This window comes from Typopeltis vanoorti, chromosome 18 (assembly GCF_054136105.1).
Source record: "Typopeltis vanoorti isolate ZY-2024b chromosome 18, IOZ_Tvanoo_1.0, whole genome shotgun sequence".
Lineage (NCBI taxonomy): Eukaryota > Metazoa > Arthropoda > Arachnida > Uropygi > Thelyphonidae > Typopeltis > Typopeltis vanoorti.
In genome coordinates this window covers 25,525,900-25,546,627 of record NC_143566.1, presented here as the reverse complement: position 1 = coordinate 25,546,627, position 20,728 = coordinate 25,525,900, and the positions used below count along the sequence as shown (strand labels likewise).

Here is a 20,728-nt window from a genome sequence, read left to right as displayed (position 1 = left end):
AATTAATTATTTCAAGAATAACTTATCTGAATCCAGAGCTCTTCTTACACACCGCTGCTATGGTTGCCTCATGAGTGCCCTATTCGCATTAAGGTTATTTTAATGTTAACATTCCCCTTCTGTTAATCTCACTTCCATACTATTTATTACTTGAAATACTCTTTATCCCTGCTTTTAGTCAATTGCCATAAATTTCCTTTGGATTAACTTCTAAATGTTTTACAAGTGTTATTGTGTTTATAGACTTTATCAATGGATCCATCAATTGAAAAGTAATGGTATCCACTGCTTTAAACATGAAATGGATTTCTTACTGTCAAACTACTCAATTTTTTTTTTAATAGTCCTACTTTTAAAATTAAAATATAGTATGCCCACAGTTTGTAAATCTCTGCTTGGCGACTTGCCAAGAATAGTCGATTCATGCTGAAGGGGAGAAAGAAATGAAGGACGTACGAATTGGTCGCCAGAATGTGAAATCACATGCTTTATAGGTAACATTTTCCAACTGTTATACAAGCAACATAGTTAACTACAATGATCATAAAATAGAAGTTAATTTTCCGACGTGTAATAATAAACAACTCATCCCACAATATGGACTGATTACCCTATTATCGGAATGGATTCTCCTCCTGTTGACATGCGCAGAACTGTTGAAGGGTCTCGAATCTGTGGGCATACTATACTAATTTTTGTTCCACTAGCAAAAGCACCATAGAATTTCTCTCATTTTTCTTGGCAAGAATTATTCAGATCACTTATACTCTCAATACCAATTCCTTCATTCATTAACATTCTTATGATCTAAACCACAAAATAATCTTGCTATTAATGAGCACAAATAATTTTCCAGCAAGCAGAGGCTAAATTTAATTGTCATTGCATGATGGTTATTTAGGAAAACACAGCATAACTGAACCATTGTATATGATATAGTGATTTCTCAATTATTCAGCCTTCAAATAACCAAATCCGCAAATAACATACATCTGAATGGATAGGTGTGTCAACTGACTTTGATAAAGCAGTACATAACTTCACCTTCAACTAAAAATGTACTCTGTAAGCAAACTGATTTCCCAAAAAAGGATTGGAAACTGAGAGATTATGAAGATGATTTATATTAAGTTACATCAGGAATTTTGCAGATGTTATCCTCCTTTCCTCCCTCCCTGTGTTAACTTATAAAATATTAAGTGTGAAAAAAAAAATGTAAGCACAAAATATATACTATGACTGAGATAACAATAAGTCCTGAAAACTTACCCTCTTGTTTAGAGATAATTAGCAACTACTAAAATTTTAAATTAAAGTTAAATTTTTTTTATTTATCTTTTATGAAAAAATTTTGAAGTTAGTGTATATCTGTTGTTCTAAAAATCTAGATGCAAGAAGAATTCATCATAAAATATTATTACCAGAATCACTTACATTTAATTTAAATGTCTTTATTTGTAATATTTTTGGCTAAGTTTCATAGCCATTATCAATACAATTATAGGAAAAGAAAAAAAAGAGAACAATAATTCAATTGAAAGCACATGATATTACGTGCACTATTGGCTGCAGGAGAATAACTCCATCTGTGTCTATATCCAATATAAATTATAATAAAATAATTTAGTTAATTATTTCTAAATATAAACAAAAATTTAATTACAAATTAAGGAACACATGAATGGTGAGTATCAGTCAATATAACTTCCCAAAATTGAGAAAGTTTTATGCAATCATTTTTGTCAGTCTTTCCAGAAGAAAATAACATTTGTGTAACACTTTGATTTTGTTCCACTGAATCCTTTGTTTCAGTAGTATATCTTTTGGTATATCTGGAAAAAGTAACAAAGTACAAATGATATCAACAATGCATGGAAAACACAAAGATTCCGCCCTCCCTTCACACACACACACTAGAAGAAACAGAAAAACCTTCACATAAAATACAATGGGACTGCTTAATGGCCAAAGCTGGACAACTGGGAGGTGATTTCCACACAGCCTATAAGGCTAGATAAAGAATAAAAGGAGAGAATAGTAATTCAAAACTTAGCAGACTAAACTATCATCTATAATGAATTAAATTAAAATAAAAAAAACATGGTACCACATGATGAAATGCCATGCTGGCTGAATTATAAGTCAGTAATGTTTTTGTAAGGGAATTAAGGCAAACAGCATAAGGCTATAGGAACAATCTCAATATCAGCAGTACTGAAGATAAACACCATCAGCATCAGTAATAGTAGTCATAGCAGCATCGATGAACCACATTGACAGAGATGGTGTTACAGAGATGAAAAAGAAACAGGTAAGATACTGCTAAATAATAATTATAAGTGCTTATGATTGGGATGTGGTGATCAGAGAAAGCAAATAATAGGCACAGCATTCAACACTAAACATGAAGGTAAACTTCCTGAATGGCAGAGAATTTCAAGTAGTGAAGTGAACAAATTTCGAAATGGACAATTGGGTAAAGACTATAGTTTGCATTTGAAACATGCCCAACTGCTTTTTTTTTAAACCTTCTCTATATAGTTTTCTTTTCAACATGAAATTCATTTTCATCCAGCTCAAAATTATATGGTGATCATTTCTTATTTCAAATTCCCTGTACACTCATGTCCTGAACCAACATGAAGATGTTGGTTCAAGACAATGAGCCTTTGCTTATTGCTCGTCTTTTTTCCATGTGAATCTCTACAATTCTTGATGTTGGAACATAGTATCTGTGATGACTAGTTGTCCTGAACATAAATCCAACACGTACTTACCTTTATTATTCTCTAAATTTGCACAAAACATATCTATATAACATCAGGTAGCTATTTCTTACTCTGCTGTTTAGATTTCTAAGAACCAATTTCCTTTTTCTTTATATCAGCTGTCTTCTCTAATGACTTGAAAAATTCCTCAATTTCCTCCTTAGAAGAATCATCTATTTAACTAAAAGCAAAAGTCTCATCATACCTTCTTTTAGTTATTCAGCAGAATTTCACTGGATTTTGTTTCCTCTGTTTTGGTCACCAATCATGTTGATGCAGTACTACTTTGGGAATTCAGTTACCAGTTCCATTTATTTTACAGTGATACTTCATGCCTATCTTGAATTCTGCTGATTTTGAATTTCAAAATGACAAATGACTAAAAACTCTGTATTAAATTCTAAATGAGAATTTGTTTTCTTCCGTTTGTAATCCCCCCCCCCACCATAAGGAAGACCAAGACTGGATTCCTGACAAAGAACAAATTAATTTCATACAGTATATGAAATGAAAAACTTCACTTACAGAAAACAAAGGTTTTGGAAGGGATGACAAGAATTTCTTCATTGAACTACCTTCTAAAAGATATTCAGCTTCACTCACTTTTACCTCCATAACATCAATATTTTGCTTTACAACATTCATGAAAGCCTGAAAGAAAACAGACACTGTTTCATATATTTATTTACTTAAAACATAATGAGTAACAAAATCCAATAAAAATCAATAACATAAAATTGTTAACATTATGGATTTTTTTAAAAACTACTATTTAAGTACTGGTAATAATCACAGTAAAATTTATGTTCACTAAAAATAATACATAGTCACAAAAAAAATAAAGAAATAAAATAATAATAAATAAATAAAAATAAAATAAAAAACTAAAGACAATTGGAAAATGTTCTGGAGAACAGTGAAAAAGCTTAGAAATGGAAGCAAAGATGATAAAGATGACATGAAAACTGAAGACAAGGATAATCTAGATATCTTGAGTAATTTACTTTGAAAGACTGTGAAACAAAACAATCAATGAGAGACCAGCAGTAGAAAACATTCAAGAAGAATGCAAAGAGCAGCACATATTTTTAATACTTGAGGTAGAAAATGTCATACAAAGTATTCAGTATGGAAAAGCAGATGAAGTGGATAATATTCAACCAGAAATGCTCAAATATGGAGGCAAAAGTCTTGCAGTGGCTATGCTGCATAATTCAGAGGAACTGGTCAGAAGGCCCAATTCTAGATGACTGGAGTAAAGCACTCAATAGTTCCCATCTATAAAAAATGAGAAATAAAGCTGAATGTGAGAATTACAGAGGAATTTCTCTATTAAGTTTTCCTAGTAAGATTTATGCAAGCATACTTGAGAAGAGAGAGAGAAAAATTATGGAAACGATACTTGGAGAATAATAAACTGAATTCAAGCCAAATAGAGGTTGTCAAAATGGATTTTCAAGTTTATAATAAATAGTTAAAGGAATCATGGCATTATGATAAGAATCTGGACATAAGTTTTGTAGATCTAGAAAATGCATACAACAAGAGAAAAGCTTTTCAAAATGCTACAATTACTATGAGTAAATGGGGCATTATACAGAGCTATACATAGTCTATATTTAAGTTTTAAGCTAACAGTTAGAATTGGCAGAAACACAAGATGGTTTGATGTAAAAGCAGGTGTAAGACAAGGGTGCACACTATCTCCCCTCTCATTCATCATCTATATAGATCACATTATGAAAGAAAGTGAAATTAAACCTGATATTAGAATCAGCTATATCAAACTTAGCTGCAAATGCAAGTTTCTGTGGTTTAGCAATTCTGTGGGAAGTTTTCAGTATTGAGACCACATTATTATTATGTAATCAGAGTTTAATAAAAATAAACAATTAAAACCCGACAAATTTGGTAAATCATAACACTTACATCATCAGGGGTAGTGGTACATAAGTTTTGCACAACAAAAGCCTTTTAACAATTAATTACACATATTAGATGTTTTTGATAACTTCACAACTGTATCATATAATTGATAAACCAGAATGCAAATGTTAAATTCATTACTGTATGCATGTTGGAGCATTGCTAGTTGTTGCTATCACGTTCTGTGGCATCACACGTGTTATATTCTAGGTCCGTGACAGTTAAATTTTTGATGAAAGCAGACCACACTTGACGCATTAATCTGTGTAAATTTTCTTGTAAAACAGTTATGATCAGTATGTGGCAATTTTGTTTGTTGCTGAAGTATTTGATGGCCAGTAGTAGGGTATTGGAATTCCAGGACGGATTTATGCTCTCTTCTTTTTTCGACATCTTTTACATGTTCGAACATGTGGATCTCTCCTGACCTTCCCGCCCTGGCCTACATAACAAATGCCACAAGAGCAATGACTCTCATAGATGCCTAGTTTTTTCTTGTGGTGATGTGGATGTAGGAATCTTGATAGTTTTTGTAAAGGAAAAAAGCTACTTTTACATTATACTCACGGAGAAACGCAGCCACTTTGTCCGTGACAGTCTTGCTGTAAGGCAACATGATTGCATTCTTTAAATCTTGTTTAAGTAAGGGAGTTGCAGGAGATGTATTGAGAATTTTTCTGATCATCTTGGATTCAAAAAAATCATTAAACACATGAATTAAAAGGAATGAAAAACTGCACTACCTCAAACAGAACCTCGTACTTAATGCTTTTGAACCCAAGACAATCAGAAAAATTCTTGATATCTCCTGCAACTCCCTTACTTAAATAAGATTTCAGGAATGCAATCACGTTGCCTCACATCAAGAATGTCAGAGACAAACTGGCTGTGTTGCTCCATGAGTGCAATGTAAAAGTGGCTTTTTTACAGGAGCTTCTTCGTCGGTCTGCGCTTAGAGGTTTTCGTCGGGCTTCATCCGACCGTCCGCACTGGCCCCTCTTTGTTCTACAGCCGACGATTCCTGCCCTCTATGCTTCGATCACATCCTCTTTAATTTTTTTTCCTTCCTGCTTCATGTTCCCTCTACTCTCTCCTTTTTTTTCCAACCATCAACTCCTATTATACTGCAGCTTTCAGTCACAGTCGTTTCGATGACGCTGCACTTGAATGTGTGAGAGAACTCCTCCACGTTTGTCTCTTTTCGCGAACCTTGCTTGTAAGGATCAGTAATGAGTTTGCCAAGGTCATGACCTCAGGACCCTTAGTCACCACTGAAGTATGCAATGTTTCACACAGCCTATTCTTGGGTGTTGGTCATCACATATGTTGCCTCACTACAAATTCATATATCCCTTTTCCTTGCCATATCACATACAACATAACCTGTAGTGTTTTTCCCTCTTTGGGTAAACAGATATGCACTCATTTAATATTTACATGATACACTTTACCCCCCCCCCTTTCTTTTTATTTATAGTACAATTTGCACCAGCAGAACAGGTTTCTTTTGATTTAGGCTCTGTTCTTGTTGGATCCTGAATGAAAGTCTGTCTAGTAACAGCAGGCCTCATTGACGATCCAACAGGTCTCAATACTGAAAACTTCTCATCAAACTTAGCTGTTCTCCTTATGTAGATGAAGTACTCCTAAACATATCCAATTCAAGTCTCCATGATTCTCTAACTAAATTGAATAACAGCTGTAACAAATTTGGCATGAAATTCACAAATAAAAAAAGTGCCAAAAGTAAAAAAACCGGCAGGATCATAGAAAACTTCAACTGCATTCTCAATGGAGAACCTACAAAACAAGTAAAATATTTCAGCTATTTAGGACAGTTTTAGTGAAGATAGCAAATTAAATATGGAAGTAGATAACAGAATAAACAAGGCTGGTATGGTGGGGAGTTAGTTGAATAAATTTATAAGGGAAACCAATATCTGTATTAAGTTATAAATCTCAGATTAGAAATAAGGCACTTGATCAAAGATTAAAGCAAAAACTGGTGAGATCTTCCTGAGCAATAAATACAAAATGTTATATTCAGGCACTGACAATCAAGGAAAAGAAGGAGTAGCCATAGTACTCAACACTAAATACAAGACTAATCTTCTTGAATGGCAAGCAGTCTCGAGTAGAGTGATGTGGGCAAATATCAGAATGGGGAACTGGAACAATGAGGCTTATTTGTGCCTATGGGCCCACAGAGGGTTCCACTAAGGTAGAAGTGGAGGAATTTTTTGAGGGTTTAGAGAAAGCAATTGACACAATGAAAAAGGAAAGGTTGGTCATTGTTGGGGATCTAAATAGCAGAATAGGAAATGACTGTCAGACATACAAAAATATTTTGGGAAAATTTGGAGAAAAGACCAAAGCTAATAATAATGGCAAATATCTATTAGATTTCTGCTCAGGATATGGACTGGTTATTATTAACATTAACATTAATAATTAACAATAATAATTGTGTTAATTATTATTAACACAATGTTCCAACATAAAAATGTGCACAAATTCACATGGAGAGAAGAGGCAAGGAATAAGAAAAGTCTCATTGACTATGTTATTGTTGATAGTGATGTTTCCCCACTGGTGCAGGACACCAGAGTGTACAGGGGATTTGAAATTGGAAGTGATCACAATTTAGTCTTGAGCAGTATAAAATTGAATTTCATATCGAAAAGAAGAACATGTAAGAAAGTTTAAAAGTGAATAAAAGTTGAGCAGTTCTCGGATGTAAACTGTAGACTAAAATACACAAATATTATTCAAGAAAAAATGAAAGAGTCTGAGAACAGGAACCAAACCTTGGAGATTCAGTAGCAAGCCCTGAAGAAAACACTGATTGATTCAGCCAGAGAGGAATGTTGTTAGGTTGTCTGCAAGGATAGAAAAATCAGACATCCATGGTGGACAAAGGAAGTTAAAGTGCAGTGAAGGAAAAAAATAAAGCATATCAAAAGTTAATGGCAAATAAGTCAGTTTGTGCTCTTAGAGAATACAGAGACAAATGTAAGAAAGCTAAACATAGTGTAAAACTGGCTAAACAAAAGTCATGGGAGGACTTTGGCAAAAACATAGAAAAAAATATCAGGAATGTGGCAAGATATACTGGAGATTGTTGAAGAAGCTCAGAAATGGAGGAAAGAGATGATAAAGGTGATATCAAAACAGGAGAAAAAGATATCCTTGAAGTATGGAGTAATTACTTTGAAAAATTGCTAAATGAAACAAGCAGTGATGACAGCACAGTGGTAAAAAAACACTGACCAGGCATGCAGTAAGGAATACATATCCATACTTGAAGTAGAAAAAGCCATCAAAAGCCTGAAATGTGTAAAGGCAGCAGGAGTAGATGATATTCGACCAGAAATGGTTGAGTATGGAGGTATAAAAGTCTTACAGTGGCTGCACTGCGTAGTTTAGAAGGTCTGGACACAGGGAAGAATTCCAGATGATTGGAGTAGAGCTCTCAAAGTACCCATATATAAAAAGTGAAATAAAGCTTAATGTGAGAATTACAGAGATATTTCATTACTGAGTGTTCCTGGTAAGATATATGCAAGTATACCTGAGAAACGGTTGAGAAGGATTGTGGAAGAGAAGCTTGGTGAAGAACAAGCTGGATTCAGGCCAAATAGAGCTGTCAGGATCAGATCTTCACTTTACGACAAATAGTCAAGAAAGCATGGCAATATAACAAAGATCTGTTATTTAAGTTTTGTAGATCTGGAAAAGGCATATGACAAGGTGCCAAGAGAGAAGATATTCAATATGCTACAGTTAAATGGTGTCAATGGGGCATTATACCAAGCAATATTTAGTCTTTATTTGAGTTGTAAGTCAGCAGTTAGAATTGAAGGAAGTACAGGAATATGGTTTAATGTTAAATCTGGTGTCAGACAAGGATGTACATTATCCCCTCTGTTATTCATTATCTATATGGATCACATTATGAAGGAAAGTGGTATTAAAAATGATATCAGAATTGGAGATGTTAATGTCAGCTCTTTGCTTTATGCGGACGATGTTCTACTTCTAAATAAATCCACTACAAGTTTGCAAGATTCCCTTACTAAATTGAATAACTGTTGTAATAGATATGGTATGAAGGTCAGCATTAAAAAGACAAAGACAATGAAAATAGGTAGAATTGTTGAAAATGTCAACTGTGTTGTGAACGGGGAACCTGTGGAACAAGTAAAACATTTCAGCTACTTAGGCACGATTTTTAGTGAAGATAGTAAATTAAATATGGAAATAGACAACAGAATCAACAAAGCTGGTATGGTAGGAAGTCAATTGAATAAATTCATATGAAATAAGAGAGAAATTAGTCAGAACACTAAATTAGCTGTATACAAGACAGTATTCAACCTAGTTTTAACTTATGGATCTGAGAGCTGGGTCAGAAGTAAAACACTTGACCAAAGACTAGAGACGCAGATATGAGAGGCCTGAGAATGATTAGGGCATGAACAGATGGCATCAATGGCAGTATCATATTAAAAATGAGGATATTAGGAAAGAACTTGACATTGTCAGCATCCAGGAATGCATTAGCAGAGCTAATCTCAGGTGGTAGGGTCATCACTTAAGCAGAATGGGAGAGGAAAGATTAGTAAATCAAGTGTTCTCTGCTAGGTTGGCAGGAAAAAGACCCAGAGGAAGACCAAGATACAGTAAAAAGTGCCTTAGAAGACAGAAATATACCTGATAACATCGGAATCTTGACAGGTAACAGACTGATTTGAAGGAAAATTGTAGATAGCAAGTTAGTAATTATGTAAATTTCTTAGTCCTCCCTTTAGTAAACCTATGCTGTTCCTTGCAAAGTATGGCGTATTAATCCATTTCTGTATGCAAGTTTGTACTAACTTCTCTAAAATCTTTCATCATCACTCTGGAGATACTGCTAGGTTGAGAGTCACATTAATCTTTGCAGCTCCTTTGTGCAATGTGATTATCATACACTGTTTCCATTCCTGTGACTCCTTCCTGAGCTGAGACTCAAATTATGCAAACACGTCAAAGGCCTGGCTAAGCACTGACATGAGAAAAGAATGAGAGGAGAATGTTCCACCAGAGATAAAACTAGGATGAAACTGCAATAAGAATTACAAGAGGAGCAGCCACCTTGCCAAATGTAAGACCATTACTTTGCTTTTCTTAACCAATTCTCCTAGAAGGAGAATTGGTTAAGAAAAGATGCAAAATATTGGGTGTGTGGTGAGGCTTGTCTGGGATCCTGGTCAGGAGATAAATTAATTGTTTTAAATTACAGCAAACATCTCTACTTCTCTTCCAGCTTGGTTCGTCAGTGGAATTCAAAGAAGGGAGACAGAATTGCAGACATTGAAGTTGCCAAGGAAGTTGACTTAGCTGCTAATTTTGGATTGTATGAAATCAATCTTTGCTGTTAAGAAGTCAAAATGATTTCAGAATTGGGAGAACAGCAGATGAGTGAGAAAGTAATAAGGCAGGAAAATTTTAAGCCACAGAAGATCAAAAAGAGGAGATTCAAGATTAAGCATCTGCTGGAAAGAAATGTCGGATTGCATAAAATCACAAGTACCATCCTTGTGACAGAAGTAATAATACAGAGTATTATTACTTCTGTATTGTGGCCAGTTAAGATGGTCTGTGGTAGTTGTAGCAGAGATTTGGGATTAGAGGTGATACTTCACATTATTTAGGTTGCTGTTTTTACATTTCACAAATGTTCATGGTAATAAAATAATTACCGTAAGAATTCATTTAGAAAAATGAAAATGAAAATGTTAAAATGAAAGTATGTGTAATGTAATGTGAATTCCATCCAAGAAAGGTCAAACCTATAATACATGAGTGTTGTTAGTACTGCAGTTGGGTTAAGTGTTATATGATCAAGAAGTCTTCCTCAGAGAATCAAACAAAACTTCTATAAGCCACTTGAGGCCATCAATAAGCAGAGTAATGGTCATACATTTGGCAAAATTCATCTCCATAAACACGCACACACGATGGGAAGAGAAAGATACACATATAGAAGTATAATGCAATAAAAAGTTTTCATTACGAAAAGTACTAACCTCTAATTTGTCAATTTTGCGAAATATTTTTTCTAAATCTTGACTTTTGGAATGTATTACTGGAAGTGTGTGACTTAAGCATAAAGTATCATCACTCCTAACCTAAAAAAAATCATATATTATACAACCATCACATCTGAACATAAAACAAAATTTACAACAAAAGGTATCACTCTAGTTTAGAGAATGCTGTTATGATAGGTATGTTCTTGCTGACATACCTATCATCATCATGTGCTCACCTTAACTTACTATTTAAAAAAAAAAAAAAAAAACACAAAACACCCAGGATAAAATCTAACAAAAATACAATGTGGGGCTAATTTTATGAGAAAACATAAAATCAGCCCCATATTTAAACTAATGTTTTTCGTCAAGAGCAGATTTACCTAAAAAAAAATTATATTAGTGATAATATGGAACAAAGCTAATTTCATGTTTTTGCAGTGTGTGTGCATGCACCTTTGCTGGTTTTGTATGAGTTTAATAAAATGGTCAGTTTTAATCTTCAGTGATTTAAAAGTCGGGTTCATTAAACTTCAAAACTAATTTCATGTTTTCTCACTGTTTATTAATTGTTTCCTCATGTACTGACTTGAATAATTTAAAAATTAAATGTTTCATTTATTTTAATGTTTTAATTCACAACACAGAAATAATAATAAAATAATATTTATTTAACTTATTTGATGATATTTTGTTGGTGTTATACCTAGCATCTTCAGAGCACAAAGAACAGTGTGTGAACAGCAACAAATTCAGTTAATAGTGGAATCAGTTTAAAAAATTGTAATGGACAACACAAGGAACTAGTCCTAATTGGCGAATCTATTGTTGGATAAGGAGAGAGTTAATGTTAAGTATTAAATTGATCTTAAAATGACGGTCTTCCAGATTTTTGGTAAATTGATACAGCCATACTTGTTGAGGTCTGGAGAATGTTTTAAAGATGTTGCTGATTCTAAAAACAGTTTTGCCGACTTATGACTTCTGTGTAGTACATTTTTGTATTCTTCCATTTAATCCTGTGTGAATGGATATCCATGGCATTGTCTGCTACTCCTGACTTTCCATAATGATAATGCCTGGTCTTTCTACCTGTTTGAGAATTCTTCATGGAGATAGTATATCATGGTCATTTGGTCAGTAGAAGTTAAGACTGCTATGGCAGCTAAACAGGTTAGCCTTCTTAACAAAGTGCCAAGACACTAATCCAATACTATGTATTATGTTAGTCATCTCAGACTATATCAAAATTAAAAGCATGTTTCATTTGTCTAATGAAATACCCAATGTATTTACAAATGGGTTAGTCTAGCACTGATCTGTGAACAAATTAGCGATGCTTGTTTGGAGTTATCAAAAATAAATACAGCTATGAATGCTCAATGCAATGAACTGTGTGATATTTTAAATGTGAGCTGTGGGCAATCTGCCTCAATTTTTCTGAAGCTACAGCAGGTAAGGAATTTAAAAAGTCAAAAATCTTCCAACATCATAGTAGTGTTATGGGATGACTGTAATTACAACAGCATCGCATAATGATAAATTTATCACTGATAGTTCATTACATCTAGACAAGTTCCAAAAGTAGAAATAATGGCATCCATGAAACATGCAACCTGCCTCAAGCCAATAACATTTGTCTGAATGTAGCTAACATTTCAACCAAATTCAAACCTTCCAAAAGCAATATGCTACAAAAAAAAAAAAAAAAAAAAATTAACACCTTAAAAGAGCTATACAGTAATAATATTATGATAACCAAAGCAGAGAAAGGTAATTCTACTATGATAATGAATCAAACAAAATGCACATTCTTTTAAGATCAGTCTACATAAATCGTTCATCGTGATCCTACTAACATCACAAAAAAAAAATAAAGTTCGTACTGAAGAAAGCCATTTCCTGACCTAAAGAAACTGTGAACAAACTAAAGCCTTTTCATGCAAAGGAAGCAAGAATATATGGAGCACAAAAAATTAACAAACTAGATATACCACTTAAATATAAAGAGCCAATAGGCTTCATTTTGGCGATATAAACATTATTTAAATTAAGGGGATATTAAATCCCACATTGTTTTAAAACCGAATAAGAAACTCAAAGATTGGAATCAGAGAGTTTCATGTTGAATATAGTAAACTATAAAAGTATTGGCGATTGCTAGCATGAGCTAATGCAAGTAGTCCCAGTACATAGTACAATCTCGGGCAACTCGCAGCAAAGGTGGTAAAGTTCTGATCGCTATTCTTGGTATTTTCCATAATGTAAAAACACATTTCCTAGGAAATGTGTTTTTACATTATGGAAAATTATTGTATGTATACCTTATATTCTTATTCTTTGATTTGCTTGCTGTTTCCACACACTGATGATGATGTACTGTTATTTTCAGTACAAAATACTTGTAGTTTCATTAAATTTATTACTGTGGTTATGTAATTTTGTTATTTTATAGTTATGTTATGTAATTTTGTTATTTTATAGTTAACCTGTAAAGATTAGACTTTAAAAAAAATTCATTTTGGGCAATAAAGTAGATTTTTAAAATAAAAAAGCAAATTATGCAATTTTATTAAAAGCAATATTAAAATCTAACCATTGTGACCCCTAAATATACTCTAAATCATTTTAAATTTTCAGATTTTTTTTCTTATTATTGCAAAAACAATAATGAGGCAGTGCCTCATACAAAATTCAAAACACTTAGTTCATCTGATATTTTTAAGAAGCATCCTAATATACTGCTCCAAATTAGAAAATACTTCATCAGAAGTAAAAAAAATTAATAAATAATAGTAATTCAGTTAGGTTTAATACATAAAATGCTATGATTTCTAGATTACAGAATCTCTAACTTGCTGCTTTCCATTAAGCCTTTTCATATATATATATATATATATATATATACACACACACACACACACACACACACATACACAAAGTAAAGTTACGCAACTTATTTAGTTCACCTGAATCTATCTCTGTTGATTCAGTTCTCAGCATCTTCGTGAATCTATCTCTAACTGATAAGACCTCAATAAAGGTTAAAACTTGTCTGGGTAATGATTCTTCTCCTAATGCATGGCAATATACATGTTAAAAGGAGATGTGCAGTACATTATAAGATATTGAGACAAACTGATGTGAACTAAAGTGTTTACTACTATTCTGCTTGCATTTATATGCAAGCAGTATAGTAGTAAACACTTCTCACACAAGTAAAGAAGTAAAACAGGTATATAATTTCTTATTAAGTATAATTCACTTCTAACAAAAGTTGGGCAACTGATTTCTGTGTCCCCCCGCCTTTCTTCTTCACAAGCAGTACAGGTAATGACCTTGCCAGGTATGCTCAACACATTGTTATTAATAAATTAGAGTACCATGACCACCTGCATTTGAGGGTATAGCAATAAGACAACCTGATTGCAATGCATCTTAAATGCAGGTAGTGGTAGCACCCTAATTTACTCATCTCAAAACAGAGTGAATACTCCTCCTAGTTACTATTCCAGGTTATAAATGGAAGAAGCATTCATTATGTTTTGATTAGAGTTTGGGTACTTCCTGTGTGAATGTTAAATGCAAGTCCCTTGACTCAGCTGCATATCTCTGCTCTATAAGTTTCCTGCACTAACTCAACAAGAAAGATAACTAAACAAATACTAGTGTCACACTATGGATATAAAAAAATAAAATCTCCTACAAAAAAAAAAAAAAAAAAAAAAAAAAAATCACAAAAAATATGAGAAATACAACAAAAGATTGCAAAAAATTAAAAACATATCTCAATAAAGTCACAATAAAACCAAATAAAATCCAATCCAAAACAATTTTTCCAACATCCAAGACATCATCAACATGAACATTGGCATCCTAGACAATTACAGACCACCTCAGCTATCCTAATTACATCTTGCATGATACCTTCTGTAAAAAAAAGAGAAAGAGAGAGAGAGAGAGATGTGCTTTAGTCAAATCAAGCATTTCTTGCCAAAGGTTATTGAACCTGAAATCCCTGCTTCGTGATCTGTTCTAGCTGAAGATTTTCCAGTATAAATAATGTATAATAAATACACAGCCAAAAAGCCAGTACACACGGAACACTGGGAAATAGATAAAGTCATTTCCTATGTTTATTTAGGGCAAAAGATCACAGAAGGAAGCTGTGGGGAACAAGTCATATGAAGAATTCAACTACATCAAGTAGCCTTTGAAAAACACTGAAGCACTCAAAGGAGATATTCCAATCCGTTTTAAAAGAAAAGTATTCTACAGTTCATACTTCAGTTTATACTTTCAGCCACAACACAAAGGAGTGAAACATGGACTTTAACTAAAAAATTGATAAGTTGAGGACTACCCAGAGGGAAAAAAAAAAAAATATATATATATATAAATCACTGTTTGGTATTACTATTCAAAAAAGCAAGAAAGAAACAACAATGCTTAGGAGATAGCTCAGAACCGGGTGAGTAAAAACATTATACATTATACTTGAGACATTATAAAGGCCCAAGAGTATCATTTGGCAATGGGCAGATCATGTTTCAAGAAAGTAACACTCAAAAATGGGCAAAGTTGATATCTGAATGGGATAGAAATTTGAGGAGGGCCTTCATCTATCTGTAGATAGAAAATGGCTGACATATCCATATAGTGTAGCCTCTTTGACTATATAAGTTGATTTCATACAGTTTAATTACCCAAACTGAGATTACCTTACTGGGAGACCAATGTTCATAATGAAAACTTGCTACTCTTTTCTAATTTCACTGATCACGCTGGGAGTGAAGCTGAATTATCTCCGATCAGCCATGATCTAACACAAACTGCCCAATTAAAATAGCATATAATCCTAATCATTCTTCTAATACTCTGGACCATTTCATAATCAGCTTTCTCTTCAAACACGCATATGTTTACTCTCCTCCTGGCAACTCTGACCCTAACTTTTTTCTACATCAGATCAATCCCCTCTCAACCAATCTCATCCTCATACCCTATGGCACTACACTAGGTACCACATGGAATGACCTCCATGTGGAGGTCATTCCATGTGAGTTGTAGAAATCCTGGAGGATTTCTACAACTCTTTTCCATGCTCTGACCAAAATAAATGAAATAATCTTTACTAGAACAAGAGCCTATATTTCTAACTCCACTGCAAACACCCAACTTCTATCCAAGTCTGGTTCTCTAAAGAACTTACTTAAAGCAGTCCATAAAAATACAGCATATATTCAATGGCTCAAGTCAGAAACTCCAGCTTCTCATGCAAGTTATGACAGCCTGAAACAAATGTAAGAGATAACCAACAAATTCAGACTTTGCAAGAATAAAATGCAATAAGCTTGCCTCCTGCTCAAATGGCAGTTAGAACTTCTGGTCCATTAATAAGGTTGTTGGACATCTCTGACCCTCCTTGTTTCCACCTCTTTCACAACTTGATGATGATGATGTTAGGGCAGTGGTGGCGAACCTTTTTATGTGCACGTGCCAAAAGTTTACAAATCAAGTTGCTGACGTGTCAGGCAGTTTTTAGTAGGGGAAAAATTAATAGAAAATTAGTTAATTAATTTATAATATTTTATAAATAATTATTTATAATTTTATAAATAATATTTTATTTTATTTATAATATTTATTTATATACAGTGGCATAGCTAGAGCTATTGTCGCCTGGGGCAGTCCCTGAGTTTGCCGCCCCTCTCAATACACACCAAAAATACAACAGAAAGTCAACACGATGTATAGGAAAATAAATTAAAAAAATCTGCTTTCTATGTTTATTTTTGAAATAAAACTTTAATTTCAACATTCTATAATGTTATTTTTCTTGCTTTTCTGTTAGCAAAATTCGATGACATTGGCGAAGTCTATTTCATAGTAATGTAGGTAATTCTTAATGAAATTTTATTCTCCTCTCACAACTAGCAATACTTACAGCAATTGTGAGTAAAATTCACAGTAGTATTACAATATTTGGAACTGAGTTCTTGAAACTGTATTTTAGAATTAGCTGCAAAAGTTCAAAAAGGTTCAAAGTGCCGCTCAGGGCGGACTGCCCACTCCACACCCCCCTAACTACGCCACTGTTTATATATAAATTTATATTATTCAGTGTAAAATTGTTTATTGTATTATTAAATTGATTTTAGTGATGTTGGTTTAAAAAAAAAAAAAATGGTAGTGAGAAAAATATTTATGCATTTTGACTCACCATACAAGTCAGCTGAGCAGGGGAAGCAGGAGAAGGATGTCAACTTGTAGGCTAAATGCTTACCGTATTTACTCGAACATAACTTGCCATCACACATAACTCACACCCCAGATTTTACTTTCCAAAAAATGACATTAAAAAGTTTTGCATATACCTTGCATACGAAAAATGTTTAAACATGTTCATGTTGAGGCGATAATAACTCGTTCCCCCCACGGTAATAACGCGCCCTCCCCAACAGCCATTATACTGCAAATGCAAGAAAAACAAGTAGTTTTATCGAATCGCTGAATAAGGTGCAGTGGCTTTTGCAGTCTGTGTAATATATTTCTCAAGAAATAGTGTGATTCATTAGTTAGCGTCGTTTTTATTCCAGCTGTCTCTAATTGCACTATTATTGTCCCCTCCCACAGAAACTATGCTGTATGGACTCAAGCAAAACCATATATTGCAATGAAACACAATATCTAACTAAAAACTATTGTCCAATTTTTCAATTACATGAAATAAGTGTTTGTTTTATTGCACTTGAAATTCTCAATCAAAGGCTAACTTCATATAAAATTCTACCATGAATTGAAACATGCCATATAATTACGGTGACCATACATTCTTTATTTCGCTGCTCTGTCCTTCAGATTTTTTTTTTCTCTAAAATCGCCATTTTGTCCTTTATTTTGTGAATTGAAATAGTAAATTGAATATTGATACCAACATATTTAAAGATACAATTCATAAATTTTACCAAACCTGCATTTATTATTTAAATAGTGGTACCTCGACTTAGGAACTGAATTCGTTCCTGACTGCGGTTCGTATCTCGAAACCCAATTTTTCATTATATCTTATGGGAAATCAATTAACTCGTTCTCAGATTCAAAAATTAAAAAAAAAAAAAAACAATTCTCAACTAAATGAAGAAAATGCAAAGAAATGGAGAAGGAGCATTTTTACACTATAAATATGCATTTTGTATAACCATTACATATTACTTTTTATTGATGAAATCATTATTTTTACATGATTAGTATGAAAATCATCTTCCATTAAATTTTTTAAAAAAAATCTATTTTCTTGTGGCTGGTTTTGTGGTTCAGGAATTTTTGATTTCTTGTCATTAGTTGCCTCTTCTTTTTTGTCTCTTAGGTGAGAGAGGTTTAAAAAACCTATCCAACGTTAACTGAATCTGTTGTTTCCTTAACACCCTTCAAAAGTGATTAATGACATTGTCATTGAAGATATTGGTGGCTCTAGAAACAACACCCACCTTGATTTGGATGGCACTTGTTAACCAATTCTTGCAATTCTCCCCAGTGCTGCAAGATTTTTTTTTTACTTCACTTGTTGGAATTGCTCCCTTTTTGTTGCTGTCTTCTTCGTCCTCTGAAGACATTTGCTTTTCCTCCTCATCCCTTTCTTTTTCCCGCTCTCTTCTTGACTCCTGTAGCTCTTCACTGGTCAGCTCAACATTGTGCTCCTCTACATCTGCTTCATCGACTTCCCAATGCATGGTCTTGCCCAGGGAGACAACTGTATCTACAATGTCAATTTCGCTTTTAGGTCCTTCCAATGCAGTTCCTCGGACACAGTCAAGCCATAACTTTTTCCAGGATGATTTTAGAGTTCTCACAGAAACATCTTCCCATGCCTGACTAATAAGACGCAAATAATGAAGAATATTGAAGTGATTCTAGTTAATTCTGTGTCAGTGATAACTTCGAAACATCTTTGAAAAATAACTTTGGTATAAAGCTTTTTGAAGTTGGAAATAACATCTTGATCCATTGGTTGTAGGAGTGGTATGGTATTAGGAGGCAAGAACTTAATTTTGATGAAATTAAACTCTTCATCCAACTGTGGTCAATGTGCTGGAGCATTGTCCATTATAAGAAGAACTTTCTCAGGCAGACCCTTTTCTTGTAGATACCGTTTCACTGTGGAAGCAAAGACCTCTGTCATCCAATCAGAGAAGAATTGCCTGGTTACCCAGGCTCTGCTGTTACCTCTCCACATTATGCTGAGTTTGTGCCTGTTAACGTTCTGCTTTTTAAAGACTCTAGGATTTTCAGAGTGGTAGACCAACAAAGGTTTTATGTTTGGGTCACCACTGGCATTGGAACAAAAAAAGCAAAGTTAGTTTGTGTTTCGTTGGCTTGTGTCCTGGCAATGCCATTTCCTCCTTAGTGATGAACGTTCTCTTTGACATTTTTTCCAGAAAAGTCCAGTTTCATCGCAGTTGAAAACTTGTTCTGGTCTGTAACTTTCTGACTCCATCAGTTTCTGAAATTCCTTCACGAACCTTTCTGCAGCTTCTTTGTCAGCACTAGCACCTTCTCCATGTCTAACACCACTATGGATACCGGTTCTATTCTTAAATTTCTCAAACCATCCTTTGTTAGCTTTAAACTCTTTGCCGATGTCTTTGCTATTGCTAGTGGATGGCAAGTTCTGCGAAAGATCTTTGTAAATAGTTTGAGCTTATAAACAGATCATGTTTTGAGATACACTATCACCTTTCAGTTGCACGTCATTAATCCAGAGGAGTAGTAAAGTTTCCATTTCTTCGAGATGACACGATAGATACTCCTTTGACCACATCCAGTTCCTTATAAAAATCTGCTTTCTTGACAATTGTAGCTATGGTGGATTTGGACAAGTCATTCTGCTTACACAGATTACTTTGCCTGACTCCTTTCTCATATTTTTCCACAATCTCTTTCTTAATTTCTATTGCGATTTTCTTCTTCTCTTCTTTCTTAGTTTTCTTTGACCCCAAGTTGAAAATAATATGCTGATCAGTGAAATGACGCTTACCTGTAGATTATTCAGAAAATAAACGTGAAGCTACAATAAAATACGTCACTTATAAAAACAAATAGATACAGTACACATCAAAAATACAAACCTAAAAAAATCTTCACAAAGTGTATTGTTTGTTTACACAAATACCGAAATAGATACACAAAAAAAGCAAATACGTGCAGCGTTCGTCATATTTCATATAAATATGACGTAGTAACAACAATCGTTACACTAGAGACTGTTCAGCGTGCGCTCAGCTAAACATGCATAAAAAGTCTAAAAAAAAAGTATATGTAAAGCAGGCTTTAGTTCATTTGAAAAGAAAAGCATCACGGTTCATATCTAGAGGTCAAAATGGGATGTGAAAAAAGTTTGTACCTCGAAAAGTTCGTATGTCGAACGGTTCATAAGTCGAGGTACCACTGTAACTGAAACAGCTGTTTTGTGGAAATGAAGTACTTGAATGGGTCCTGCTACGGGAAATCCTTCTGCAGGTGAAGATCTAGGAAAGTGTTTTGTTCATTTCCAGTCACTGGAACTTAAATATAAATGACCGCAAACTATTTGATGAAGTTTTGTGTATTAAAAGTCATGTCATCAGTGAAAAGATCAAAGAATGGCGACAAAATGATGAGTCCTGTCCACGTAGATGAGTTGAAAATTTTAATATTTCACAGATAAACATGTATCTTTTACAAACATTGAATTTTGTTTATGTCTCCCTGGATCTAATGCCCCCACTAAATGAGTATTTTCATTCATAAACAATATGTGGACCTGTGAGAAAACCCAATTAAAAATCGAAACATTGAAAGCATTCGTTTATACCAAATGCAACTTTGACATGAACTGAATACAGTTTTATGAATTTTTAAAACATAAATCTGATTTATTACAAAAACGTTCATTCTTGTGAAAAATATCAAAATTAA

At 33.7% G+C, this 20,728-nt stretch overlaps 1 protein-coding gene across 1 annotated transcript in view; it reads right to left on the bottom strand.

Moving 5' to 3' along the window:
* Positions 1-20,728, bottom strand: part of Blos4 (biogenesis of lysosome-related organelles complex 1 subunit 4) — a 70,088-nt gene that overhangs the window by 8,583 nt on the left and 40,777 nt on the right. The window contains exons 3-4 of the mRNA XM_090408449.1: positions 10,766-10,867; positions 3,294-3,419 (exon numbers count right to left, since the gene is read on the bottom strand). Of these exons, the coding sequence (XP_090264575.1) occupies positions 3,294-3,419; positions 10,766-10,867 (228 nt within the window). The remainder of the gene's footprint in view (positions 1-3,293; positions 3,420-10,765; positions 10,868-20,728) is intronic.